The 27,263-nt window shown below is 42.8% G+C and overlaps 1 protein-coding gene across 1 annotated transcript in view; it reads right to left on the bottom strand.

Moving 5' to 3' along the window:
• LOC147033942 (dedicator of cytokinesis protein 1-like) overlaps positions 1 to 27,263 on the bottom strand; it is a 681,090-nt gene that overhangs the window by 67,201 nt on the left and 586,626 nt on the right. The window contains exons 48-49 of the mRNA XM_085873660.1: positions 23,543 to 23,757; positions 10,776 to 10,902 (exon numbers count right to left, since the gene is read on the bottom strand). Of these exons, the coding sequence (XP_085729786.1) occupies positions 10,776 to 10,902; positions 23,543 to 23,757 (342 nt within the window). The remainder of the gene's footprint in view (positions 1 to 10,775; positions 10,903 to 23,542; positions 23,758 to 27,263) is intronic.

Below are 27,263 nucleotides of genomic sequence, written 5' to 3'. Positions count from 1 at the left end.
GAGAAAGCAAAGGAATTCAATTGACATGCCGACATTGCCTTCATTGATTTCAAGGCTGCCTTTGACTCAGTATGCTGACAGTCTCTTTGGAATTTACTTAAGATTTGTGGCATTCCTGAAAATCTGCTCCAGCTCATCGGATCCCTGTACACGGATATGAACAGCTGCATGCAGGTTGGAGCTGAACTTTCTGATTAATTCACCAGATGATCAGGAGATTGTCGAGGGTGTGTACTCGCACCAGAGTTACTTAACACAGTCATTGACCACCACCACATTCTTCAGAAATCTCAGTGTGGAACACAGCTGAATTACTACAGGTTTACTGATCTTGACTATGCAGACGACATTGCTATTTTCGTAAACTACCCACAGAGCCTGAAACAAGGGCCTCGTATACTTAAAGGATGATACACAACTAGTAGGGTTGTACATCAACTGGATTAAGACAAATTGATGGCCAAAACTACAAATCAAATGGAAGACCAAATACTGCAATTGAATCAGCAGAAGGAGCCAGAATAAGGAAAGAGCAAAGATGGAGTCATCAGGAGGAACCTGGATAGGATTTGGGTTTCAGCTGCCTTACAGAAATGTCAGTGAGCCGAGTGAGCCAGACAGAAAAAAATTTCTGCAAGATTTCACTTCGCCCTAGACAGGTAGATAAAGAAAGAAAAACAAAGTCTCTCTTTCTATCGAGTGCAGCCTGTGGTTGCTGGTTGCATCATTGATTGGGACGCGGCAATGCCGCTGATGCAGTGTCCCCCTTACCAGTACACTGGTACTCATTTTGCTGACCTCGGAAGGATGACAGGCTGAGTCAACCTCCTGGTGTATATTAATTCAGCGGCCAACGGGGCTTGAACTCAGGACCCGAGGATCCCAAGACACCACCCGAACCACAAAGCCAACACCAGGAAAACAAACAGTAAAGGAGATAAAAATAAAAGAAAAAGCAAAATTAGAATGAAAAAAGAGAATTGTGAAAAAGTTGGAGGAAGTGTGAAAGGAACAAAGAACAAAGATGTCGGGAAGAACCGGGATATATAGAGAAAGAACAACTTCACCCTGTCCCATCACATATTTGTCAATGCAGTCCAATTTGTTGATTAATTTATATATCTTGGATCTGAGACAGATAAATTCGATTCTTCCCATCGCTTCTGTTCTCATGCACGTTGCGGAAAATTGTACCCACTCGGCACTACTGTTGCTGATCTCCAAAGACAGGATGCCTTCAATATGCAGCGACTCTAGCACGCACAAAGTGTTTGATCGTTCCAGTGCATTACTGATGGACAGATCCATCAAGGCACCCAACAGCCACTCACGTCCTCTCTTTTACGCCAATTAAGTCTGAGATGGTATGGATAGCTTTATCGCCTGCTATTCCATCATACTCTCCTTAAATACCACGAATATCTGCCCAATTCTGCCCCCCTTCCCCCCCCACTCCACGCTCCCCTACTTGTCAGGAACAGAACGAAATGGGATAACATCATATGTAGCGTGCCAACACTGGACCTGCAGCCATGCCTTTTAAGTGAAGTAAGTTGAGTCAAATCCAGGGCTGGCATCCTTATTATTTTGCGCGAACCAGTGTGTTTATGTGTTTGTTTTGTTTCTCTGTTTGTTTTGTTTCTCTGGTATGCTACTTCTGCAATTTGAGGCCGATTACATCCAGACTTTCTGCATAGGATCAGCATCATCACAATGAATGTATAGGGGTGTTTTTATCTTTACAGGTCATCTTGGGGATTTGGGGGGGGGGGGAGCGGGACGCAAATTCTCCACATAAATGTGTATCCTGTAGCACCCACCTATAGGTGGGAGAGGGTATTAAAAGTCCATGCTGTCCAGTGCAGTCTTCCTTCCTCATGTTTTCCAGTGCAGTTAAGTATTTTGAATTCTAAGCAGGAGCTGTGTTTTTGCTTCCTGCACGTAAGGCCTTAGTTATTTTATAACTTGGTTTACAGATCCGCCGACGGTATATTTGCCGAAATGAAATATAAACATAAAATACATTTTTAGCCTTTTATATTTATAAATTTTCCGCTGAAGGTGCAAAAGTTTCAAAACCCGAAATGTAAACGTCGGCATTTATTTTCAAAATATAATTTCACGCGCACGCCAAACTGCCGTGTCCCATTTAACCAAACTGCGCAGTCGTCTTCGATCATGGTGTCTGAGCAGTGGCCAGCTTGGTTCAGATTGATTGTGGTTTCTGGGGTGAAAGTGATTGTTAAGAAGTATGTCAGCGGTATAAATTTGAGTGACTGTATTAGTGATTTAATCACGCAACATCTTGATGACGAATATTCTGGCCGAACTATTGCATCAATTCAGTGCAGCAGCAGGGATGATTTGCAGGCTACTCTCGATCGTGCTGATTTTGTTTCCATCAAAAGATGTACACCGCTGTTTGTATTGAAAGATTTCGGTGCCAAGTACGTCAAAATTTCCCTGCGAGATGCTGATATTCAGCCTTCAACGGACCAGAAATCAGCCTTTGATGTGCTCATGGGGATGGGGAGAGGGTACGATCAGATGCCCACTGAAAAGTAAGAGCTGGTTATGGCTCTGATTGACTGTTTTGAGCGTGTTGACTATATTGTAAAAACAAGTTTTAATCCTTCTTTATTGTTTTTCACATCAGATGATACAGTGAACATCCTGCATTTGAATGGTCTTCCATCTTCAATGTTTTCTTACATCCTCCTGGTCTGGGATTTATATTTATTCCCCCCCCCACCTACCCTTGTAGTCCAGGCATTTTATCAGAAATATTTGGTCAACCTCACACAAATTGCAACAAAAGCAAACTCAAATGATTTTGATTCCTGGATATGTCCTCAGTGACAGAAAAAAAGTCCGAAGCAATCCTCTGGGGGGAAAGTCCTGAAATCATGGAAATCCAATATGGCTGCCACCCGGCTTCGGGGAAAATGAGAAAATTGTAAAGATTGATATTTTAACATGTAAATATATGTTTTTCTGCATTCTAATTGTTTCTAGTTATGGTCAGTATATTGATATACAAGAATAATTATAAAAAAGTGAAATATATTGAGGGTAAAATAAAAAATTATAGGTTTTTTTGTCCAAAAATGTCAATATTTTTTCCCTAAAAAATATTTTGACTTGAGAAAGTTTGTTCATATAAGAACATATGTATCCCCAGGCATTCATACTATATATTTCCAGATACAGGGACATTAGTACTATCCTCTGGTGAAAGAATTAACACACAATATTAATTTGTTAGCACATGCAATATTGACAGCACATGCATATACTCGACCCTGATGTTTGTCAGTGAACATGCACGACGCCACGGTGTCACTCCAGTAATTACCTTTGATCAGCCCCTCTGGTGGAAGGCCCTCATGATCATCAACTCAGAGCCTATGGGAAGTGATCTGAAAGGGATTGTCCTACGCTTGGGCAGCTTCTACGCAGAGATGAGTTTCCTCGGATGTATTGGACACCTCATGGTGTCATTCGGGCTTCAAGGACTGATGGAGTTGATATATGCCCCCAATGCAGTGATTCATATGTTTAGTGGCAAGTCCATTGCCCACGCAGTTCGCGCACACCTAATTGTTGATGCAGCCCTCAATGCCTTGCTGTTGACAAGTGTGCTCAATGCGCCTCTACCATGCCTACCTGAAACATCAGACGGCAATAGCAATGAAGATCCGTACTTAGCTGAAGCAGCTGCAAGGCCGCTACATGACCAGCATACAGATCTAAGCAATAATCCAGACTTCAACGAAGCTTGTACCCTCTATGAGAAGCTGATGGCTGGGACACTGTCTGTGGAAGAAGTATGCAAGTCTGACGTCTTGAAACGAATCAAAGACCACCTTCAGAAGCATGCCGAGTCTGCAAAGATATCTTCTAGAACTTCAGCGCTCTGGGTTCAGAATATGGACATGCTAAACATTCTACACAAATACATCCAGGCAGAGCGCACTGGGAACTGGGCACAACATCTACAGGCCATCCAGGAAATGCTGCCTTACCTGGCAGCTTCGGGCCACAACCTGTATGCCAAATCTGCGAGGGTGTATCTGCAGCAGATGTCCAACCTCAAAACTCAACATCACAATGTCCAACAACGTTTTGACGAGGGGTTCCATGTGGTTTGACGAAGTGATCGCCTATGGGCAGGTCTTTCATCTGACCTGATCATCGAACAAGTTCTGATGAGAAGTTTGAAGACCAGCGGGGGGCTCACATGAAGGCGAGGAATGACAGAGCAACAACGGCTGGAATGGCTACTATCAATACCTGCCTGTGCAGAAATAAACCAGGCAATGCAGGAGCTCACAGGTGTGAACTACAACACTGGAGAGCAGAAGAAGGACATGACCAAGGCAAGACAATCTCGTGACTGGAAGGACACACTATCAGCTCTTCAGTATTTACAGGAACGGAATCCGTTCAGTAGTGATCCACGTCTGAGGAACATTGCCACTGGAGTTCATGCACACCTCACCATCAATGTCGATACAGCACATGCTGTAGGAGCCAAAATATTGCAATCTATGGATGGGAAAACACCTGCCGAGTACACATTTAAGAGGAACAACCAAGTTGGCACCCTCGGCATATAGTCATCTGTCAAGATTGATGGAGAGCAAGTCCAGGTTGACCCACAACTCCTCTTCCAGAGACCGATCACTGTTGCACAGACAGCAGACAAACTGGAGTCGGCCTTCAAATATGACCTGTGCAGCGATCCACCAGCCCTCTTTGATTCCTCTCTTCAGCTCCAAGAAGCACACAAGCCAGTCTTTGCTGATGCCATCTGGGATGCCATCTGGGATCTTCTTGGATCCGATGTCCCAGCCGATATCCCCAATGATGGGCAACAGTATGTTTTGGATGGCGGGGCACTTGTTCAACGCATTCCATGGTCTCGTGGATTTTCATACAGAGACATATGCCACCAGTACACTGATTATGTAACGAAGAAGTACGGAGATGCCATAGTCGTGTTTGATGGTTATGAGAGTACCAACACGAAGGACATGACACACCAGAGACGATCTAAAGGGAATGTTGGCACTACTGTGACATTTACAGCTGACATGCGTCTCACAATGAAGAAGGAATAGTTTCTTGCCAATAGGCAGAATAAACAGCGATTCATTTTTATGTTGAGTGAAGAGCTTCAGAAGAAGATCTGTGAGGAACACCATGCCTCAGGGGATGCTGATCTCCTGATTGTACTGAAGGCCGTGCAGTCTACTTCTGTCACCAACACTGTGTTAGTTGGTGATGACACAGACCTCCTTGTCCTCCTATGCTACCATGCATGCTTAGAATCCCATGACCTCTTCTTTTGTCCCGAGCCAAAGAAGAACACGAAGAAGCCTCGCATCTGGAACATCAAGGCTCAAAAGAAAATGATTGGTACAGACATATGCAAGCACATACTGTTTCTACATGCAGTTCTTGGGTGCGACACGACATCTCGTCTTCATGGGATTGGAAAGGAAGCTTCCCTAAAAAGGTTCAAAGCAAACAACACATTCCGTGAGCAGGCCAAGGTTTTTGATACATATCCAGCTTCCGTATCTGATGTGGCAGATGCAGGAGAAAAAACATTGGTGATAATCTACAACGGAAAGTCAACTGACACCCTGGACACCCTCCGGTATCAGCGGAACTGGGACAAGGTGGCTTGGAGCTCCTCTCATGTGCAACCACAGACGTTACCACCAACATCAGAAGCAGCAAAGTATCACAGCCAGTGCGTGTATCTGCAAGTCCAAGAATGGAAGGGATGTGCAGATGAACTTCTTCCGACAGACTGGGGTTGGTAGAAGTGTGAGGAGGGTTTTGTGCCACTTCAGACATCAATAGCTCCAGCTCCTGAAAAGATGTTACGTGTTATTAGGTGCAACTGCCAGGCTGAATGTAGCACAGTGAGATGCACATGCAAGAAGCACAACATTGAGTGCACTCCAGCTTCTGGAAACTGCAGGGGCGGCTGTGGCTGCACAAACACTCCATGTGACAATGATGAAGACATTGTCGAGTTCTAACTTTAATACACTTGATTTTTCTCAACATGTATAGTAAGTTTATAATGGATGTAGTTTCTGAGTTTAATGCGAATATTCATTTTCATTTCGAAACCTTAGTCAGGCAGATATGATTGCCCAGAGTGGAATTGTGAATTTTGTCATGTTTCAATGATTTACATAATTATATAGTATTGCCATCGACTTGATTTCATCTTGTGTATTCAACGTTTCTTTTTTTTTGGTCCAGGAGCCAAAATCAGGATCAGGTAAATATTTTTTTTCGGGACAAAAAAATTTGATATTTTTGGACAAAAAAGCTATAATTTTTTATTTTACCCTCAAAACATTTCACATTTTTATAATTATTCTTGTATATCAATATACTGACCATAACTAGAAACAATTAGAATGCAGAAAAACATATATTTACATATTAAAATATCAATCTTTACAATTTTCTCATTTTCCCCGAAGCCGGGTGGCGGCCATATTGGATTTCCATGATTTCAGGACTTTCCCCCCGGAGGATCCCTTAGGACTTTTTTCTGTCGTTGAGGACATATTCAGGAATCAAAATCTGTTGAGTTTGCTTTTGTTGCAATTTGTGGGAGGTCATCCGACATTTTGCCTGTACTATTGTCTTTTCCATGGAACATCTGAAAAAAAATCATAAAAATATATAATTTCTAAAAATTGAAATTAAAGTTATATTTCGACCTACCGACCCTACATTTTAGCTGAAGAACTGTGTAAACCAAGTTATAAAATAACTAAGGCCTAAGCCGGGTTATTTTATTTTTTATTTTCGGGAGCGATTCAAGTATCTGTCAGTTGCCTATACACTGCCTAAATAAAGGTATATGTGTCAGAAGAGCATGTTACATGCTTGGAACAAGATTGTCTGTGGGGCGGGTACTCTACCAGTATAACTTAGAAAGGGTAAACGTAATTACCTCTCAGCTGTCTATCCTGGGATCAAATCCCTAATCATTATCTTGCTGTTTCTCATGCAGGCCAGGGCATCAATGTGTGCACCGTCCATTGGATGGAATTTGAGCTGGAGAACCCATGTAACAGCATTAGTTGGTGGACATTAACGATGCCACGGTGACTTTCCAGGAGAGTTGGCGAGTTATCGCAAACACTCTGAAATAACTAATTCCTGCCCAATCATCTTCAGTCAAACCTAGTTCATGGCCGACCCCACAATAGGTTGAAAATATCTGAGGCCAGGAGTCTTAGTTGTTACACCGTTCACACAAAGGAAAAAGCAGGTTTAGGCAATTGCTGCATGTCCGTCCGACGATCTGTCTGTATTATCAGTTTATGATCCTCAGTTTATGATGGTCAGGAACAACGAATTTAAATTGAATGTTGTATTTTTGAAAATGAATCGGAACATAAATAGAGAGACAAGTTTGCTGTTTAACAGTACTTTGGCTTTGAATTTGTCCATATTTTTTTACTCTGCCTGCCTGACAATCAATCAAAATCGATTAAAAAAAAAAACTTTCAATTTATTTGAAAATCTTTTAAATTTTTTCAAAAAAAAAACTTTTCAATTTTTCAAACATTGTAATCAATTTTTTGCAGAGTTCTGCCCTTTTGGGACTTGGAAAATATTATATCGGTTGGGGACACGTAATGTAAAGGAATTCTCACTCTTGTTTAAAGTGAATTATATACTAGAACACTGTAAAACGCAATTCACCTCCATAATACTTCCAAGAACTATGCTGTACAGTGCCTAAGGAAAGTCTACACCCTGTTTAAAAATTTCCACCCGATGTTGCCTTATAGCCTGGAATGAAATTGCATTAAATCACTCTTTTAGCACCTTTGTTTACACATAGTAACCCACAACTTCCAAATGAAAAACAAATTCGACAAATATCAGAAAATTAATTTAAAATACAAAACAAGAATATCTTGGTTGGATAAGTGTCCACCCCCCCCTCCCCTCTCATAGTAACACTTGTAAACAAGAGATAGAGCAATCAGAGTTTGCAGACCCTTGCCAGGACTTGTTTGTGTGTTCCAGTCGCTTTGTGTGGCGTTTGTGGACTGGTGTGTTACATAATTAACTAGAAGGGCACTCGGTAGAGCGCAGACCTCTGCCACATTATGCCTGATCCACGAGAACATATCGGGCCCAATACATTTTTGAAACATCAGGCTATGTATCGTTTTTGGCCCCATCTCTCAATAGTGAAGAATCACTTCAAAAACTAAATGATTCTCGTGTCAGATCCGCATTCGGATCTTCCCTAAAATTGAAACAATTCGTCCTTGTGACACACCCAACCTGTCCACTAAGTTTCGTCCGAATTCGTCCACAACTTTTTGAGATATCGTGCGATATATCATTTTTAGCCTGATCTCTCAATGCTGAAGAATCACTTTAAAAATTCTAGTAGTCAGATCCGGATCCAGATCATCACCAAAATCGAAACAATTCGTCCTTGTGACACACCCAACCTGTCCACCAAGTTTCATCCGAATCCGTGCCCGACTTTTTGAGATATCCTGTACACAGTCAAACAGACAGGCAAACAGAAGGAAAGGGGTGAAAACATAACCTCCTTCACCTTCAGTGGCAGAGATAATAAGAGACATAACTAGAAGTGCCACTTTGTAAGTGCTGATGGTGATGACCAGGTAGCAAGATGTCCTGCTTTGATTCAACCCTGCTTTGATTGGACACTTGACCCTGACCCATGACATTCATTATTATTCAATTGAATTTTTTTATTAAAAGTTTTTCACTTGAAAGTTGTTGGTTACGATGTGTAAATAAAGCTGGAAAACGTCTGATCTAATGCAATTTCACTCCAGGCTATAAGGCAACATGAGGTGAAAATTTTTAAAGGGGGTGTAGACTTTCTATAGGCACTGCATATTGATTTCTGCATGAGATTTTTTTGGTCTTTACCCCAATCATGCGTGATGTCACAACATGGCTGTGCTTGCTATTCATGGAACTGGATGATGGTTATCGTCAGTTAAGTGTCGGCGATGGTGAGCCTGGCGATGCTTCAGGACTCGCTGGTGAACACTCTGACTGAGCTGTTTCATCGAAGGTGTCTGTCAACTGGGGCGATGTGGTCACCTTCTTCCTGTCCGGTGTCATGCTGCACACAGAGATCTCCACACTGGCACATGTGGACTCGCTCGCTTCATGCAGGTCTAACTACAAGGAGAACGAACTTCATCCTTGGATCATTGCCAACGCCGGGTGGTTTCCTCCATCTCTTGCTGGAGAGATGTTCTCACTGCTGGTGGTGCTTTACTGTGGTTGGGGCAAGGCCAAGGAGGAATTGCTTCACAAAGATTTTACGTGGCTTGAGTTGGGCTGAAGCCGGCTGCTCGGCTAGTTTCACAAATTGCTTGGGTGGCAGCGCAGTGGGCAGGACAGCTATCCTGTTCCTTTTTCAAGATCGGCATTGCACTACTGCTGCCGAAACCATTTTTGTTATGAAATGTAATTATATTTTGTATTATCTGCTTGTTTTTCGGATTGTGATTAGCATCTTTAAAATATGTGCAGTACTGCATTAATGTACTTTGTGAAATGCATCCATGAAAATGATCATTATGGGGCCAATAGCCCGAGATAGATCAATACCATTGCTGATGATGATGAGGGGGCATGGCATGTGAGAGGGTACAGCATTAGGGTGAAGAAGAGACTGCCGATATGGCCAAGTATGACGCCGATTGACACTGTGTTCTTGGGTGATCATTAAAGCCTCCATCTCAAACTGTGGCTCAACATCGTCTTATTACAGTGTATAAGGGTGCTGTATAAGACTGCTTCAGTTGAGCTAAACTTCCGGATTTTTATTGTTTTTTAAACGATGTTTAAAATCATTGTTTTATTAAAATTTAAGTGTATACTTGAACACAGCACAGGGTATCGTGTTCTATGAAAGTAGTAGATGTAGTCGTAGTAGTAGTAGCAGTAGTAGTAATTTGTCCACAAGTGGGATTATCATCACATTATAGTTTTTTGAGACCTTAGAGATGCAGCCAATTTGTTCCCCCAGCTCAGATGTTTGTGAATATTGAAAGTTTTAACTTTTAGTGCTGTGTTTGTATTACAGGTGAGAGTAATACATTGAAAAGGAGGTGAAGAAAAATAATTGTTTCACAGAGATGAAAGTGATAAGTTTTAAAAACAGCATTTTCCATTGTCTCAACAACAAAGGTTTTGTGGAATGCATGCCATGAGTGGTGACATCATATGCAGGTACATTTAAAATCAAATTTCTTGAGTACTTCTGAGGACACTTTGGAAATTTGTAGATAATGTAAACAATGGCTTGAGCCTTTCATGAACTGGCTGGCCAGGCCTGATGCTCTGTAATTTGCTCTGAGTCCCGGCAATAACTCTCTGTGGAAGACACTATGGGATCTGTAACGTCCACCAACCAATGCTAGTAGGTGGGATAACAAACTTATTGTCCATCTGAAGGATGGCACAGCTTGGAATATAATTCTCTGCCTGTGAAGGACGAATCTGAAATGTTTAGATTCGGGTTGAGAACCAAACCCAGATTAGACAGCTCAAAGATGAATGCACCACATTCTGCTCTATCCTATTTGATGCAATAAGTACTACGACCCTACTATGAGGCACCAATTCCCATTACTCTCCACTAAATTTACAATGCACAAGCACAATTGAAACAATAACAATAATAATAATAATAATAATCATAATAATAAAAATTATACCTTGGATGTTCCACCACTTGTGCTCGTTTTAGGTACATCTTGGTCTGATCCCGAGTTACGGCCAGCAGAGCTTTGATCCCCAACCAACACAGCACTGAGAGAAAGCTTTCTGAGAGTTCCAAAAACCCTAAAGGGGGGGGGGTTGGGAATAGATGTTTATCATGGGTTTTCAATGGTGAATCATGAGACTGAGCATCTACGTATTTCTCGACCTCTAACAGTGCTTATCACATTCTATCACAACAGCCCATAACAGCCAGACAGCGATCAATATTTAATATGAACCCTTGGAAAAGAAGGGGAAGAAGGAGTTGGCTTCAACTTCTTGCAGAACATATTTGTCTGAGAGAATGTGGTTTGTTCAGCTTCCAGATTTATCGGCCCTTGGAATCGATTAAATTATGCAATCTAAAGCGAAGTAATCTGGATCCTGAGGATATTTGAACCAAAATGATTATGAGCAAGAGAAAAACTAGTTTAAAACTTTGCTACTCGTGATTTTTGGATATCGTCCCGATCACCCATGAAGGTTCATGAGCTAAAATTTGCCTTCTCTCTGCCCAGGGTTTAATATGTGGACTATGTCCATTGAACATATCATGGAGTATGGGAGTCGTCCACATTGAGGTATGGCAGGAGGAGAAGAACGGCTGCCCCAACAAATGTGTACAAAATAAAATGCTGAAAAGCTTCTCACAGAAATAAATGATGCAAACCGACCCCTGGAGAGAGAGGGCTAGTCAAACACGCTAACCCAAACCAGATGACACCTCCATAGACAGAAGGGATAAGAGCCAGAATGGTATATACTAATAAGGAGGAAGATAAGGGACAACGACTGAGCAGAGAAGATGAAGAAGACAAGGACGATAATGAGCAGTGTAGACTGGAAGAAGAGTTGACACCACTCAGGGAAAGACCACACCTCTATAGAATAGAAAACAAACAAAAACACGAGAAAGGAGATCAAAACCAGCACTCAAAATAATGATCCCAAAATCATTCTCCATGAAGGAAATCAATACTATGTGCTTTGTGGCGGCACTGGTCATTCAATATAAAGTAACAGGCAAACAATGCCGTAAGAAAAATAAACCAGGCCCCACAGACAGAGACCAAGCACTACAATGTAAACGGAGACTAATGATACAGAGAGAACAACTGAGAAAAGAAATGGGACAAATACAACGATTCATAAGTGGAAAACAAAGCCCAAAGCCAATGAAGAAAATCCTATATGTATATATATATATATATATATATATATATATATATATATATATATATATATATATATATGCATGTATAGGACAAACACCTGTATAGATAATGGTTACTGAAAAAAAACGAAAAATAGAGATTATTGCATGGAAGATTAAAAAAAAAAACAACACCACAACAAAGTCAACAACAGGAGAACACAAAACTAGATAGTTGAAAAGAACCTCAACCCCACCCCCCCCTCCCCAAAAAAGAAAAAAATTCGATCTCAATCGAGGGAAACAAAAGCAATATGCATCAAATCCCCCTGAAAAAAGATAAATTGAAAATTTCTGGAAAGAAATTAGTGAAGAAACAAGAAGGAACAAGGTAAAAGAACACAAGAAGGAAGAGGAATGGATCCAACACATGGAAACGAAAAAAACATCTAAGCCAAATACCGGCAGTGATACTTGATGAAGAAAGTTAAATACATAAAATTCAAAAAAATTCCAAACTTTAAAATCCATGGCCCAGATGGTATTCCAAACTTCTGGCTAAATAAACTAGATGCTATCTCCAATCACTACACTCGAGCATTCAACAAACTTACCCAAGAAGGTATCACCTTCCTCATCCCAAAATCTGAAGAAACCCAACTATCTCACAAGTAAAGACCAATAGCATGTCTACCAACAACATAAAACTTATAACGGCAATCATTACCCAGGCAAAAATGCTACAGTTAGAACGATATTATATGAGAGCAGTACTCATTTACTATAGTTGGTAACAGGTCCTACTACAGTAGTCTGCAGAGAAATAATGCAGGAAAGGAATGCTATTTTAGCCTGGGGCACTAAAATGTTGCACCACCAGCGAACACAACAAGGAGGCCGAGAGGCAGAACAGAACAATACACAACCTACAATTAAGGCCTAAGTCACATTTGCTCTACGGCGAGGATACGGCGGCCGTACGCCCTCTGAATTGACAGAAACGTGCGGCGGCCGCAGAGTTTCTGTGGTGGCCTCAGGGTGGCCCTACGCCGTTTGGCTATCTTTTACAGGTCGTAGGGTCGCCGTGGAATTATACCGCGGAGTTATAACTTTTTTCATTTATACGTTCACCGTAGCAATTCGACAAGCCGAAACAAAAAACTGGTAAAAAAAAAAATTAAGAAAAACCCCACTCATTGCCGTCCGTCTGGCCGCACGTTCGCCTTAGGGCTCCCCTGCGGTCGCCTTGCGGGCACCCTGCATCTGCCTTGAAAATTATATGGCCGCCGCAGGAACGCCCTAAGTTCACCGTGCGACATCAAATCAAAGACCGTACGGCACCCCTATGTTTTCGGTCTCCACAATTTATAAATACTAGCTGAAACCCCGTCACAGACAGATTCAGTTCATTTAACCACCCTCACGAGCTCACACACACTCGAGGGACATGGACTGGACAGGGTGTGCTTGCCCCCGCCTACTCATCCCCCACCCCTGCCCCCATTCAATTTGCTTACCCCTGCCCAAAAATGTAATTACCCCGGCTCCGCCTCTTCACTCCCCGCCCCAATTACCCCAGCCCCGCCTCTTCACTCCCCGCTCCCCGTCTCTTGATTCCCCACCCCACTTGCCCCCGGGCCCCCAACCCCTGTCCACCCCCTCACACTCAACTCCGCCTAATTCAACCCAGCTCCCGCCCAATTTTCCCCTGTCTCCCGCTTTCAATTTGCTTATCTCTGCCCAAAGATTTGCTTACCTTGCCCCCCGCCTCTTCACTCCCTGCCCCCGTCTCTTCATCCCCCGCCCCCGCTTCCACTCCTCGCCCCCATCTCAACGAAAAGTGTTTATTCTGCTTCAGATATGAAGTTTGACTATTGCCACTCTGTGCGATGCACTCTTACAGGTACGAAGTTTCGTTCAGTCCAGGTCACAGTACCGAGAAAAACGTGACGCGACTGCATGGAGGAGCACAAAATTAGTCCTTCAGTATTAATATATAGAAGATAGATAGATAGATAGATAGATAGAAGATAGAAGATACAGTAGACGCCACTTTATAAATCCACGGTTATAAAATCCAGCCGCTGATTGTGACCAAAATGAGTTGGAACGGAATTTTACATCGAGAAATCTGCCGTTTAATAAATCCACCTGCTTGGCACGTGCGCGGTCTCAACCTAAGCTTGATGTAGTATGCGCTGCCGCAGAGTGAAAAAAAAAAACACCAACAACAGCAACTGGTGACGGACTTCGAATCCCGCCGCCGCTCAAATCCCTCCGACCCCGAATCCCAATAGCCAAGGGAAGAAAGCGACGATGAACCCGAGCCGATGCCAACAGCGGCAGAGATGCGGGCGGCACTCGCCAAATTGGACAGGTGACTCTGCAGCTCTCAGGTTTTGCCCATCCCGATTTCCGCCACGTGATGAATTCAATAAAGGAACATTTGCGCAAAACCTTCCCTCCCAAGCAAGCGACCTTGGAGAGATTCTTTTGAACAATCCCCTTGTCACCGTTTGATAAATCAATGTTTTTGTAGCATAAAGCAGTGTTTAACGACATTCGCTTTTTGTCTTATCTATCCAGTCAGTGGCTGAAAATAGGTTCTCCGCTTAATAAATCCAGCCGGTTAATAAATCCAAACGGCGTGGTCCCATGGTGGATTTATAAAGCGGTGTCAACTGTACAATGTTTCTTGTTTCATTTTTTGTGTCAAATTCACATTCTGAGGTAGTCACCATGTGCAGAAGAGGATTTTACATTGCAGACGCTATTTTCGAGGAGTGGAATTGGTAATTACACCTCTCAGCAGTAACGTTCTGACGACGGACGTAATGGTGTCAGCAAATAACCGATGATGTCATGACGTCCTGACGCCTCTCAGCGATGACGTCACACATCGCCATGTAAACGAATGTAAAACGAAAAGTGTTTATTCTGCTTCAGAGTTGAAGTTTGACAATTGCCACTATGTGCGATGCACTCTTACAGGTACGAAGTCTCTTTCAGTCCAGGTCACGGTACCGAGAAAAACGTGACGCGACCGCTAGGAGAGCACAAAATTGGTCCTTCAGTATTAATATATAGATGCCGTGCGGCTACCCGAAAAATAAAAAATATATGTGACTGCTACATTGTGTGACCGTGGAAATACTGCGGCCGCCGTATAATTGCTAGTGGCCGTAGATTTTGGAGACCCCACGGCCGCCGTGGCAAATGTGACTTAGGCCTAAACAAGGCCATACTCAAAAACTGTAATACGAGAAGAATCCAACTATCCACTCTAAAAAGCTTTTCCACTGTCCCAAATTCATGGATGATAAAATGCATGCAAGTGTACAATACCAACCCCCAAATAATCAAACTGATTGAGAAAGCAATGGAGAACTTGAATACCACATTGATATATACAGCACTCGGAAGGAAAGAGCAAAATATCAGGAGTGAAGATATATCGTGGGATCTTCTAGGGTGACAGCCTTTCACCTCTCGTGTTTTGCCTGCCCTGGACCCACTGAGCAACATCATTAATGAGCAAGGGCATACATACACCCCAAGATACAATAAGAGAACGTCTAAAGAGACAGGGAAGGTGACACATCTACTGTAGATAGATGATGTCAAGGTATTCATAGCGAACAATGAAAAATTGGCAGAAGAACTGAAATTAGTGAAATGGTACTCTGAACGAGGATGATCCATCCTGAAAAGCATATCTCACCCTGAGAATCAAAATCAAAGCCATAAACCAACTCACAGTAACAGTGTTCCAATACGTTGTGAAATAATAAACTGGCCACAATGAGAAATCAACAAACTCGATATCAAAACAAGTATGACAAACAAGTATATCACGTATGACCTGATGATTGATCGTATCGGGCATGAATATAGAAAACAAAGCATTGGATAAAGTACTGGATATAGTACGTACTGATGTGTGCTATATAGTACGTACTGGATATAGTACGTACATTGGATATAGTACTACGTACTGGATATAGTATGTAGGTACATAAAAGAAAAGATGTCATTGCTAAATAAGGTGTCAGTACTGAACGATTTTTGCATAAACAACACAGAAATTAAAAAAAGGCGAAATACCAATATCTGAAAAATGAAGTCAAAAGATCTTGGAAGCTGAAGAGCGCAAAACTTATACCGGTGATTAAGGCCCGGTCACACCTTGACGTTTTAGCCAGCGATGGCAACGTATTAAAATGTATGTAAAACGCTGGCTGAAGTTGAACTTTTGATGTTTTTTTTTAAGATTCGGACGTATTCATAACGAGTTGGTCATATGCATAACATATTAGTAATGGACACAGAACGTTTCATTGTGTTATAGATAACTTATACCAACGAATGCTGAACCTGTTGTCGGCCTACACAACCGATGCCCAACGATAGTCTAACTTCGGCATAGCGCGTTGCACGCATCGCCGACGATGTCGTGACGTAGCCTATTAAAAGGCTGACGCACAACGATTCGAATCATAACTGCCGTAGAAATGGAAGTGTCAACATCGCGGTCACACCTTGGCGATATTGCCAGCGTATGCCGACCCAAGAAAAATGTGTCTAAAACGTTGGGGCACGTCAAATACGGTATGAGTAAGTTTGGTATACGTGAGTAGAACGCTAAAGTAGGCTATCATACGTCGTAGTAAGTAGAGTACGTCAAGAAATTTTAAACATGTTCAAAATTTTATGACGTACTTGGCGTATGACACACGTTCCGCATGCGATGGGGATAAGTTTTACACACGATATGTGGACGCTTACACACGTACACAAAGGCTACTTATAAGCTACTCATAAGTCGAAACACGTCGCGGTAATGTCTTTTTTACGCGAAACTTATTTCTAACTTATGTTTGACGTGCTTTGAACCAATTCTTTACGTAGTCCCAACACACATCGACGTATGTAGAAGTATTCCAATGACGTCTTCCGGTCGACAAAAAAAAAAATGAATGTGTTTCTAGGTTACAACTGCCATATAAAGACGAGTTCCCAGCGGTTTTGGGAATTGGTATTTAAAAATGCTGCTCATAAAAGGGGAACCCAACAGTGTTTTCGAGTTCCTTTTTGAGTCGATGTCCGTATCAGTATCAGTATCAGTATCAGTATTAGTATTAGTATTAGTAGTAGTTTGTTCATGTTGGCAGTAGTAGGTGAGTGTGAGGGGGAGGGTGTGGGTTATGATGGATCGTCCTTGCGTCCGCGTGTCCACGGGTAGGTTCATAGGCTGCCACTCAACGATTTAAATGGCTGCATCTCCACTGTTGAAAGTAGACGCTTGCGCTCAAAAATTGGATTTTTTTACACTCAACGACTTTTAAACGGTACCACTCAACGATTTTCATTGTTTACAATGAACGATTTAAATTGCTGTCACTCGCCTTTGTTTTTTGACGCTGATGTTTTGAAATTTGAAGCGTTTCTTCTGAACGTGTTAAAACGCTCAAACTCGACTATTTTAAATAGACGCTGCCGATGGACAATTGGAATCATAGCCAAGCTCGACATCGAAGTGTGAACATCCTCGTCATGCCGAAGAAAAGTTTGAAGAATGCTGCAAATAAATGTCCTGGCCGTGGCCGTGGACGCTGATGCAAGGACGATCCATTATACCGACGTCTTTCAGCCTATGAGTAACTTAAAAGTAACGTCTGTCGATGCGTGGCAACGATCGCGTACCGTGCCAACAACACGTTAATTATAGGTTAGAAATAAGTTTCGGGTACGCTAAACATTACCTCGGCATGTCTCAACTTATGATTAACTTACAAGTAGCATGTGTTGACGTCTGTCAACGATCGCAGACCGTGCATACAACTTGTGGCCAGCGTAGCAGAACGTGTGAGTCATACGCCGGCATACGTCGTGAAATTTCAAGCATGAAAAAATTTGAGGACAACCAAAAAGTACAACGTTTAAAGCCAACGTACAACGACGTATGGCAGTGTTTTTCAGCGTGCTCTCAATGCTATCAAAACTTACCCATAACGTATTCAACGTGTGCCAGCGTTTTAGAAAAAAAAAATCAAAAATCGGCATACGTTGGCTAAAACGTCAAGGTGTGACCGGGCCTTTATGGAAGCAACGGAAATGATGAAGACGAACCTTAGATAACATCCCTGGGAATATTACTACAAAACATTACAGTTGGAAGATGTCTGGGGCTCGGTGACAATCCTGAAAAGAGCCCAAAGAACAAAACTTTAAGAAAAATAAAACTTCACAGCTTAGTCCATGGATTGTGACTCTTACTGAAACTGAGGTGGACACTTCGAGCACATACAGAGGTCATGCATGTAGCCTGGAGGGCTTTATCGGCTCTATCCCATCAAGGGTGAGACCAAGCTTTGGTGAGGTTGATAAATATAACAGCTTTGGTGAAGTTGAGGCGTTTGGGGATGCGGTTTAGCAGTGCAGGTTGGTGCGCTTTGTTGACTCCCTCAGCTTGGTGCACTTTGTCCCTCAAGCAACTCCCTTTTGCTGACTCCCTCCCACAGTGTGGCTCCCTCCCGCCGTGGACAGATGGGACCGCATGTGGAGATGGTGACCGGTGGCAGTGGTGCATCACGTCCGGGCAGGCGTCGGTGTCCCCGAGAGTACCCGGGCATATCCCGGAGGTCATATCGAGAGTACCCGGGCATATCGCGGGAGATCGGGCGGATCTAAATAATCACCACTTTGGGGATGGAGAGGAAAATGGAGCATGGATGAGGAGACAGCTTGGTCCAAGAGTCATGGTTCCTTGCTGGGGTGAACGATGGATGCTTCAGGTCTGGGGAAGGCTCTGTTCAGTCTTAGAAAATTGTGAGTGGAGATGGCGACTGATGATGGCGGTTCATAGACCGATGATAGCACACATCAATGGGTATAGAGTCACATTAAACCCTCAAATATTGCAGGTTCTAATATCGCAGGCAACCTAGTGTGTTCAGATTTTGTTATTGCAGGATTTCATTTCAGCCAATTGTGTTTTTTGAGCTGAGATGAGTCATCGTTTGCATCCATCCCATGCATGTTTGATTATCTTCCATTACGAGCCTTGTGTTGTTTCTCGTGCATCGCTTTTCATGAGCCCAAACGTAAAGTGATGGGCAATGCTAGTTGTGCCAAAAGGCAGAGAAAGCTTTTGACGATGGGCGGAAAGATCAATTTGTTATATCAGTTGGCTCGAGGTGAAAATGCGGTATCTGTGGGCCACCATTATGGGGTCAATTATTGGAGGTAGAATCTTCCCTCTTCCTCATTCCCAAACCCTCACTTTCCGACACCAGTTCTCGAACCGCCATTTTCAAAGCATTATTTTCTGACACCCATATTCGAACCGCCATTCTCAAACACCCATTATCAAACCCATATTTTCTGACAAATGGACTCGAACCCTTGTTCTCATGCTTCATTCTCAAACCACATCACCTCACCAGGGTTTCGACCGAATAATCACCACTTTAGTATTGTGATGGTTGTGGTTCTTCATCATTCCAGCATCACAGTCAACTCGGATCAAAAGAAGCACTTCCTGAAACATGGTAACCAGACCGAAGGCTCCAGTTCAACCTTGGCTACTCACACATTCCATGCCAACAAGGGCTGGTTTGAGAAATTCAAAAGATGATTCAGCCTCCATGATGTAAAAATAGTCAGGGAAGCAGCATCGGACAACCATGATGCTGTGAAAAAGTATCCACCGCAGCCAAGAGAACTAATTGAGGGAAAGGGATTTATAGTGGGGCAGATAACAGCAATTTTAGAGAGGAATCGTGCAAATGATGATACAAGCATCAAATTTGGCACATTTGTTCTCCAGGGGATTCTAATCAAATCTGCCTCATTGGCCATTTGAAAATCCAAATTTTGGAAAAATTTGAAAAAAAAAAAAAAAACTTCAAAAAAGTCAAGATTACGAATCAATGTTGGATGCTGGCTGAGATTGGTGAATATTTCAGAAACATCATCAAAGACATTCCAAGTCTGCCATGCAGTTTTCTTCCCTTTACCGCAGAAGGCAGACACGACGTCACATCCAGTGAACGCATGGAAGTATGGGATCCCTCTAGCTTTCTCAGGCCCGATTGCAGAAACTACCTCATGGACTGGAATCCATCGTGCCTTGGCTCCTTGGCCAAAGGCAATCCACATGTTCTCAAGACCTAGTTCCTGTAAGGATGGCAGTACAGATATTGCTATGACTATTACGTCCGAGTCATTAGCCTTAATGATAATGGACTTGCTACCATCCGTCGTTGCATCCCTGGCATGTACAAATATTCGAGTGTCAGCTTCTTCATGACAACATGGAGACACAGCATCCAGTGACTTCCTTGTGTTGCTAATGGCATCTTCTCCTTTTGTGACAATGACTGTGCTTGTCGTCTGTGCTTCACACATCTTTTCCGCAAGGAAGTGAAACAGCTCAGTCTTGTTACTGTCATCTCGATGAAAGCTTCTCCAGTTACTTGGGGTCTTACTCGTTCCTGTCACTCTTCTTCTGATTCCTTGCCCCCTTTTCGACCTTGCCTCGGACTTCAGACTTGACTTCTTGTACACATCAAACACTACGTCCACCCTCTCGTACCTGGCACCATAGGATTCCACCTTTGGGATGATGTCTTCTTTAGCATAGTCATCAAATATCTTTGAAGTGCGTGGAGGTAGGACATTGATAAGTGCTGAGCCATCAATGATGACTGCATCTCCCCTTGGTTCTCTGTCTGGGATGTTCACTTGCGCTTCAAGAATTTCAGCCAGCTGTGACTTCAAATTTTTTTGAAGTTTTTTTTATTTTTTTCAAATTTTTCAAAATTTAGATTTTCAAATGGCCAATCGGGCAGATTTGATCAGAAAGCCCTGCAGAACAGAAATCCCAAATTTGATGCTTGTATCATAATTTGCACGATTTTTCTACTATCTACTACACTATTATGCCGGAGCAGGTTTTTAACACCGAGGAGATGGGATTATTCAGGAAGAGGATGCCACCTCAGACCTTCTTCTCCAAGCAGGAAAGATCTGCCACAAGGTTCAATGTAAGGTGGTTAAGGGTCATCTTACCCTTCTCCTATGTGGCAATGCTGCAGGTGACTTTGTCAAAAAGCTAATGTGGCTCTTACGATCGCTGAATCCCCTCCCCCTGCTCCACTCTCCACTCGAACAGCATCATCGTCATCCGCAGTTATGCCTTGTGGTTTGTATTTACGGCAGAGTACAGTACGCAATGTCCTTACCCTCTCCCACCTGATTGTTTTGTAAAAAACAAAACAAAGAAACTATTTAACACGTGTGGATGAAATAGGCCTAGAAATGTAGAAGTAGAGCAACAAACAAATACACACCGGTCAGAGAATTGTTGTAAGGATTATATATACATACACACATGGAGTTGGATACCCTGAGACCCAGTAGGTCTCCGTTCCATCTCCTGAAACCCACCCACGGCGACACTGAGATGGATGGGAGCGCCGGAAGCAAAAGCTAGGTTGGTGGAAGAGATGTACAAGGGAACGAAGGGAAGACTCTTGGTTGGTCTGGGATATCTGAAGAGTTCTCTGTGAAAATTGGTTTGAGGCAGGGAGGCGCTCTCAGCCCACTCATGCTAATCATGGTGATGGCATTGGTAAGCAGGAAGGTGAGATTGAGTGGTAGGATGGGGAGGATACTGCATGCGGCCGATATGGCTGTTGTGGTTGAGAGTGGGCAGGAGATGCAGGAAGTACTGGGGAGTGGAAGAAAGCATTTGGGAAGCATGGGCTGAAGATGAGTATGGAGAAGACTGAGGTGATGTGGGTCAGGCAGCAAAGAAAAGGAATGAAAAGCAGGTTTGAGGGGAAGGAGATTAGACAGGGAAATAGGTTTGAGTATCTGGGAGGAACAGTTACCGGGGATGGTAAGTCCGAGGCAGAGGTGCGGAGGAGGATTCACGTGGGTGTGAATGTATGGAGGAGGGTGGGGAGAGTAATGGCAGACAGAAACATATCAAGAGAATTGAAAGAAAGGTTCCGATGTCATGTGTAATGCTGGCCTACCTTTATGGTCAGGAGATGGTGGCACTGACAGACACAACAGAGGCTGCAGGTTTCCGAGAACAATTGGGTCAGGAGGATTGCAGGAGTGAAGAGGGTGGATAGAAGAAGGATGGATGAACTGAGGAAGGAGATTGGAGTGCAGCTGAGCTTGACGGGGAGATTGGTGAAATACCGGCTGAGATGGGCTGGACACTTAGTGTGGACGTGGAAAGAGAGAATGGCAAAGAGGGCGGATAGGTTGAAGGAGCTAGATCTGAGGAAAAGAGGTGGACCACGGTTGAGATGGGAGGATTGTGTGAGGAGGGATATCTGTAAGGTAGGGGTGGTTAGAGAGTGGAGAGAGTTGGCTGAGGACAGAGGGAGGTGGAGGAGTATTGTCGTCAAGGCAGGGAAAAAGCGTAGTGCCATCGGACCTCATTCCTTAAAAAGGGAAAAGGAGGAGAAGAAGAAGTAGGGAAAGAGAAAAAAAATTGTGAGCGCTTTCCCAAAATTTTGACATCTTCGATTTGGTTTCTAATTATTTGCAAGGTTCACCTCGAGTATGCTCAGCCGTTTACTGCAGCTTACGACAGATGCCAATTGGTCAACCTTTGCTAACCGGTAAAATTGGTCAATCTGACAAAGATAATCGTGTTTTACAATGTTGCACTGCAGGCACCATTCCCAGGGAGATGCACAAGGTGAGGAATGTGTGGCTTGGCATTTACCTTTTATAACTCTTCAGATTAGTTTGAAAAAGCATTGGTTCGAAGTGGGTGAACTGTAGGCATAATCTCCCCAATGTCTCCGATTAAAGAGTGAGCATCTTTTTGCATAAATACAAGCCTCACCATGCCGCAGCGTCATGACGTGCACGACAAGGAAATTAGGAGACAATGGACAACTGGGCACCGCATGTGGGATTTGAATTTGAGATCCCAGCAGTATTAGCTATGCTCTCAGATGGGAATGGTGAAAAGACCCATTCATAAACTGAAACCCGAAACAGTTCACCATACGTTGAATCCTCAATATATTGTTTTGGTTTTCTCTAATTGAAGGCTCGTGGTCGAGCTCGAGTGTAAATCACGTATAGAACAAGGAAATTTGGAGAAAGCAGCACCTTTACATGAATCATAAAGACTTTAGTACACAATGGACGAACACATGATAAATAGGACTTCAACGTAGAATCCCATGGTCATGAGCCATGGGTGGAAACAGCGATGCTAAGTATAGGCCACTCCAAGTTCTGTTGGAATTTTTTTTTTATCATAATAACTATATTTCTATACATCCTGCCTTTCAAAAAACATGTGGAATGAATTGCATAGTGTCACTTTCCATGTTGGTTGGACTCACTCCGGCATCACACAACAACCATTATGAAGTCATTACATACCAGCATATTGCCTCAAACTGACAGAAAAGGTTTGTGAGCAAACAATGGAATGATGAAACAATTTAATAAAACACCACCTTAGTAATTTATCTTTCCATGAACAATGCATGCATGTTGCTCTTGTGCTTGCACCTGTGCACTTACGACTCTGATCGTGGCTTTGGCATCACAGGTGGACCCGGACTGGACACCGGGGTGCTGTGAGAGGTCTTGCTTGGAGTCTGAGGAACCGAAGAGGAAGCAGCTGCAGAAGTCACAGAGGTTGGAGATGAAGCCGATTGCGAGGTCCCCGAAGACGGGATGTAGAAAGAGAACACCTTCGATTGCCGTGCTGCTCCCCTTTTGTCCTCAAGGTGGGGCTACCGCAGACATCACCGGTGCGTATTGTCATGAGAGCATTGTCAGTACAGCAAATTAATCAGTTTGCCAAGTGTGATGGATTTGCTAATTACCGGTCATTGACAGCAATATAGCTCGGTAAATCTGGGAGAGAAGTCCCTCCATTTTGACAATAATTAAAATGTTTAAAAAACACTTTGCAATCATGTACTGTGGCTGTGGCAGCCATTTACAAACAGAAAGCTCTCGGCTGCAAGGCATTTGATGCTGATATTCTTGAATGTGGCATTTTAATGTTCAAATGTTCACAAAGGTGAACAAAGAGGTTAAAGAAAAACCTGAAAAAAAACCTCAAGCAAACACTGCATGATAAGCCAGTCTAGAGCAATTATATTAAGGTCAAAGGTTGTGCTTTACGATAGAACGAAGAGAAAGTAGAATCTGCGTCCATAAAGCCACGACTGCGTCTCATATCTTGCAATATTTGCGGCATGTCTGCGAATGTGTGTCTTCTAATTACTCGTCACACCGTTATTCCGTTGGCTTCTCAACCAAGCCCATGCTCGAACACGTTAATCAAAGCTTTGTCAGCATGTCGTCGTGTCGTGGGTGCGCTAACAGAATATCGATAGGCCAGAGAATGTTGCCGTTTTAGACGTGGTGTTTGCATTGCAGAGTGCTTCGCACACCAGAAACGTTTCAGCAATGAAAATTTTTAAAATAAAATATTGGAAAAAAATTGAAAATTGCTTTCAAAACCACCTCCATGAACGAAAGACATCCAAAATGCGCTTCAGCGCAACGCCCGATTAGATAGATTCAGAGAATCGAACAAAAAAGTTGATCATCTTTCGCACAACAATAACGGTTAGTTAAAAAAAAAAAAAATAAATCTAAGGAAGCGGTGCTAGACGTACCTGATCTTACTCACAAATATGATTTAAAAATAATTTTAAAATACAAGCTCAGTTTTCAAAATTCTCAGGAAGCATCTTAATATCAATTGCAAAATGAGATTTCTTATCGGAATGAAAGCAGGAATATTAAAGGGGAACCCAAATGCATTTTTCTTTTCTTTTTCTGAAAACCATTGAGAATCGTTATTCATTGTCATTGAGAAAACCATTGAAATTGTTTTTTTTGGCAATCACAAAGTGTCGAAAAATTCCCCTGGAATGAGGATTTTCGATTTCTCCAGTGACGTCACATCTGGAAGCCAGCTTGATCCAAACTGCGGCTTCCAGAGAAAGAGTGCATGTCGAGCTTGGATTCCAATACTGATTCCACCGTCATTATTAACTGAAGGTTCTCAGAGTGTTAAAACTGATCAGTGGGATTTTGAAGAAATTATTGGAACCAAAATTAGTGCTGGAAACGCTTTCGGGGGAGTTGTGGAGCCGAGTCGTTTTGAGCCTTGTGCAAGCAGTTCAGAGGAAGAAAGTGGAAGCAGTGTTGCTAATGAAAACGCTGGTCAAATGGTCATTTCAGCTTGGTTTGATTCTTCCATTCAATTGACAGTTTATATCGAAAAAATTGATAAATTGATAAACCGGTTTAAAAATTACTCGGGTAGAAATACCCGTCATCGCTTGACAGCACGGACATGGCGGACAAAATGGGTGATGAATGCTTTGTCCCACATCGCAGGCTGACCAGGTGTCTTGTATGCTGTGGGATCATCCCGTTTCATACTTTCCTCAGGTGCCATTTGTGTCTGTGCCGTGTCCCACTGTCATGTCCATGAGGTATCTATGTCCCTCGAGAGTGGATGGAGGATTGTGGGTGGATGGTGGAAAGGGGGGACAAGGGGTGATGGTGGTGGGTATTTTGGGGGTGAGTATTTTGGGGGGATGGTGGAGGGTGGTGGGGATTGGGGTGGGTATTGTGGGGTAATGGTTGTGGGAGGATGGTGGAGGGGTGGGATTGTGCGGGGACGGTGGAGGGGGGTGTTAGATGGTGTTGGGGATTGTGGTGGGATGGTGGACGGGGGTGTACCCGAAAAGTTTTAGTGTCTGAGGTCAAATCCTCTCGGAGGAGTAGATGATACATACATACTTTCTGTCCACTATAAATAGATGGTGGTTCATTTGATTTATAGAAATTTGTGTTGATAATAATTAATAGATCATCATTTTCAGGTGCTCTTGTGGTAACTGCTGGGCAATGGCAACAAGTGTTTGATTCACTGCTCAAATCGCCCATGTACACGTGCTGGTAGCTGGGTAGAGATTGTGTTACAGTTCAAGTGATGGGTGTTTCTTCTGCTTAATCATGGGGATTGTGTCCTTTCTCAATCATGGTAGATAACCTCAAGATCTAGTCATCTCTGTTGTTAGCCCGCGCTCGTGAAGCAAAAAGCGGGGTGAGCGATCGGTCCTGTACATGGCTGCATTCTGTTATTCTCTTTTCTCTGGAACCGCTTGTTGGAGTGACATAAAATTTTCACCATACGTGCGACTACTCACATCGAATATTGTAATGATAATTATGACGTCATAGGTAACGTGGTGTGGCAGCCACGTTGGTAAAAAGGAGACACGTTGGACCTATATATCTCCTAAATCGCTCCATGGAAAAAATTGAAACTTGGCACCTGTCAAGTTCTCCCCAAGGGGAATAAGGCTGATTTTTTTTAATCATGTCATAGGTGCCTTCGTTATGACGTCATAATTGCATACGTAGAACGCTACATCCAACCAATTTGAAATTTTTTGAGGGTCATCAAGGGATAAATTGGTCAAAAATTAAAAAAAAAATGGTCACGTGGTTCAGAAGCCATATTTAAAAATAAAAATAAAACAACCTTCAAAAATCTCTGAAACGGTGAAACAGATTAAGGAGAAACTTTGCAGGTATGACCGCCCATCCATGAGGAACAAAAACTTTCCCACCTATGATGTCATAGGTCACATGGTTTGGCAGCCATATTGGATTTACCCGAAAACCTTGAAAAACCCTCTTCTCCAGACGGCTGGATAGATCGAGGAGAAACTTCACACATGTTCACTGAGACTTGGAGATACCAGGGTGTTCACGAATAATTAATGGTTCACATGATTTGGCAGCCATATTGGATTGAAGGAAAATATATTTTTAAATTCTCTCTCTTGAACCACTGCATTAACGAAGTGAAACTTCAAAATGATGATTGAGTATTGATGGGGAAAACACGTTTTAAGTTTCAATCTGGTCGGACACATGCTCTGGCAGCCAGAATTATTTAATTTTTTGAATCTGCGTTTTTTTTTAAAATAAGGCTCACTTGGCTGCACCTGGATGGGTTTGAGGGTAGAGGAGTAGCACCTGAAATCCGAGTCCTATCCAGGTTCCTCCTGATGACTTTTTCTTCGCTTTTTGCTTGTCTGGGTTCCTTCTGATGACTCCAATGCAAGACTATTATATTTGCTTTTCCATTTGATTTGAATTTAGTCTTTTTTAATTACAAATTTGCCACCAGAAGAATTGGCTCACATCAAGTCCTTCTGAAGTCTGTGTGGGGTAAGTATTCTATAAATGCCATCTAGCG

The sequence above is a fragment of the Eptatretus burgeri genome, chromosome 1 (genome assembly GCF_056783735.1).
Source record: "Eptatretus burgeri isolate ZD-2024b chromosome 1, Ebu_testis_v1, whole genome shotgun sequence".
In the NCBI taxonomy this organism is placed as follows: Eukaryota; Metazoa; Chordata; class Myxini; order Myxiniformes; family Myxinidae; genus Eptatretus; species Eptatretus burgeri.
Note: the sequence above shows the minus strand (reverse complement) of the source record. Positions and strands in the feature narration are given on the sequence as shown.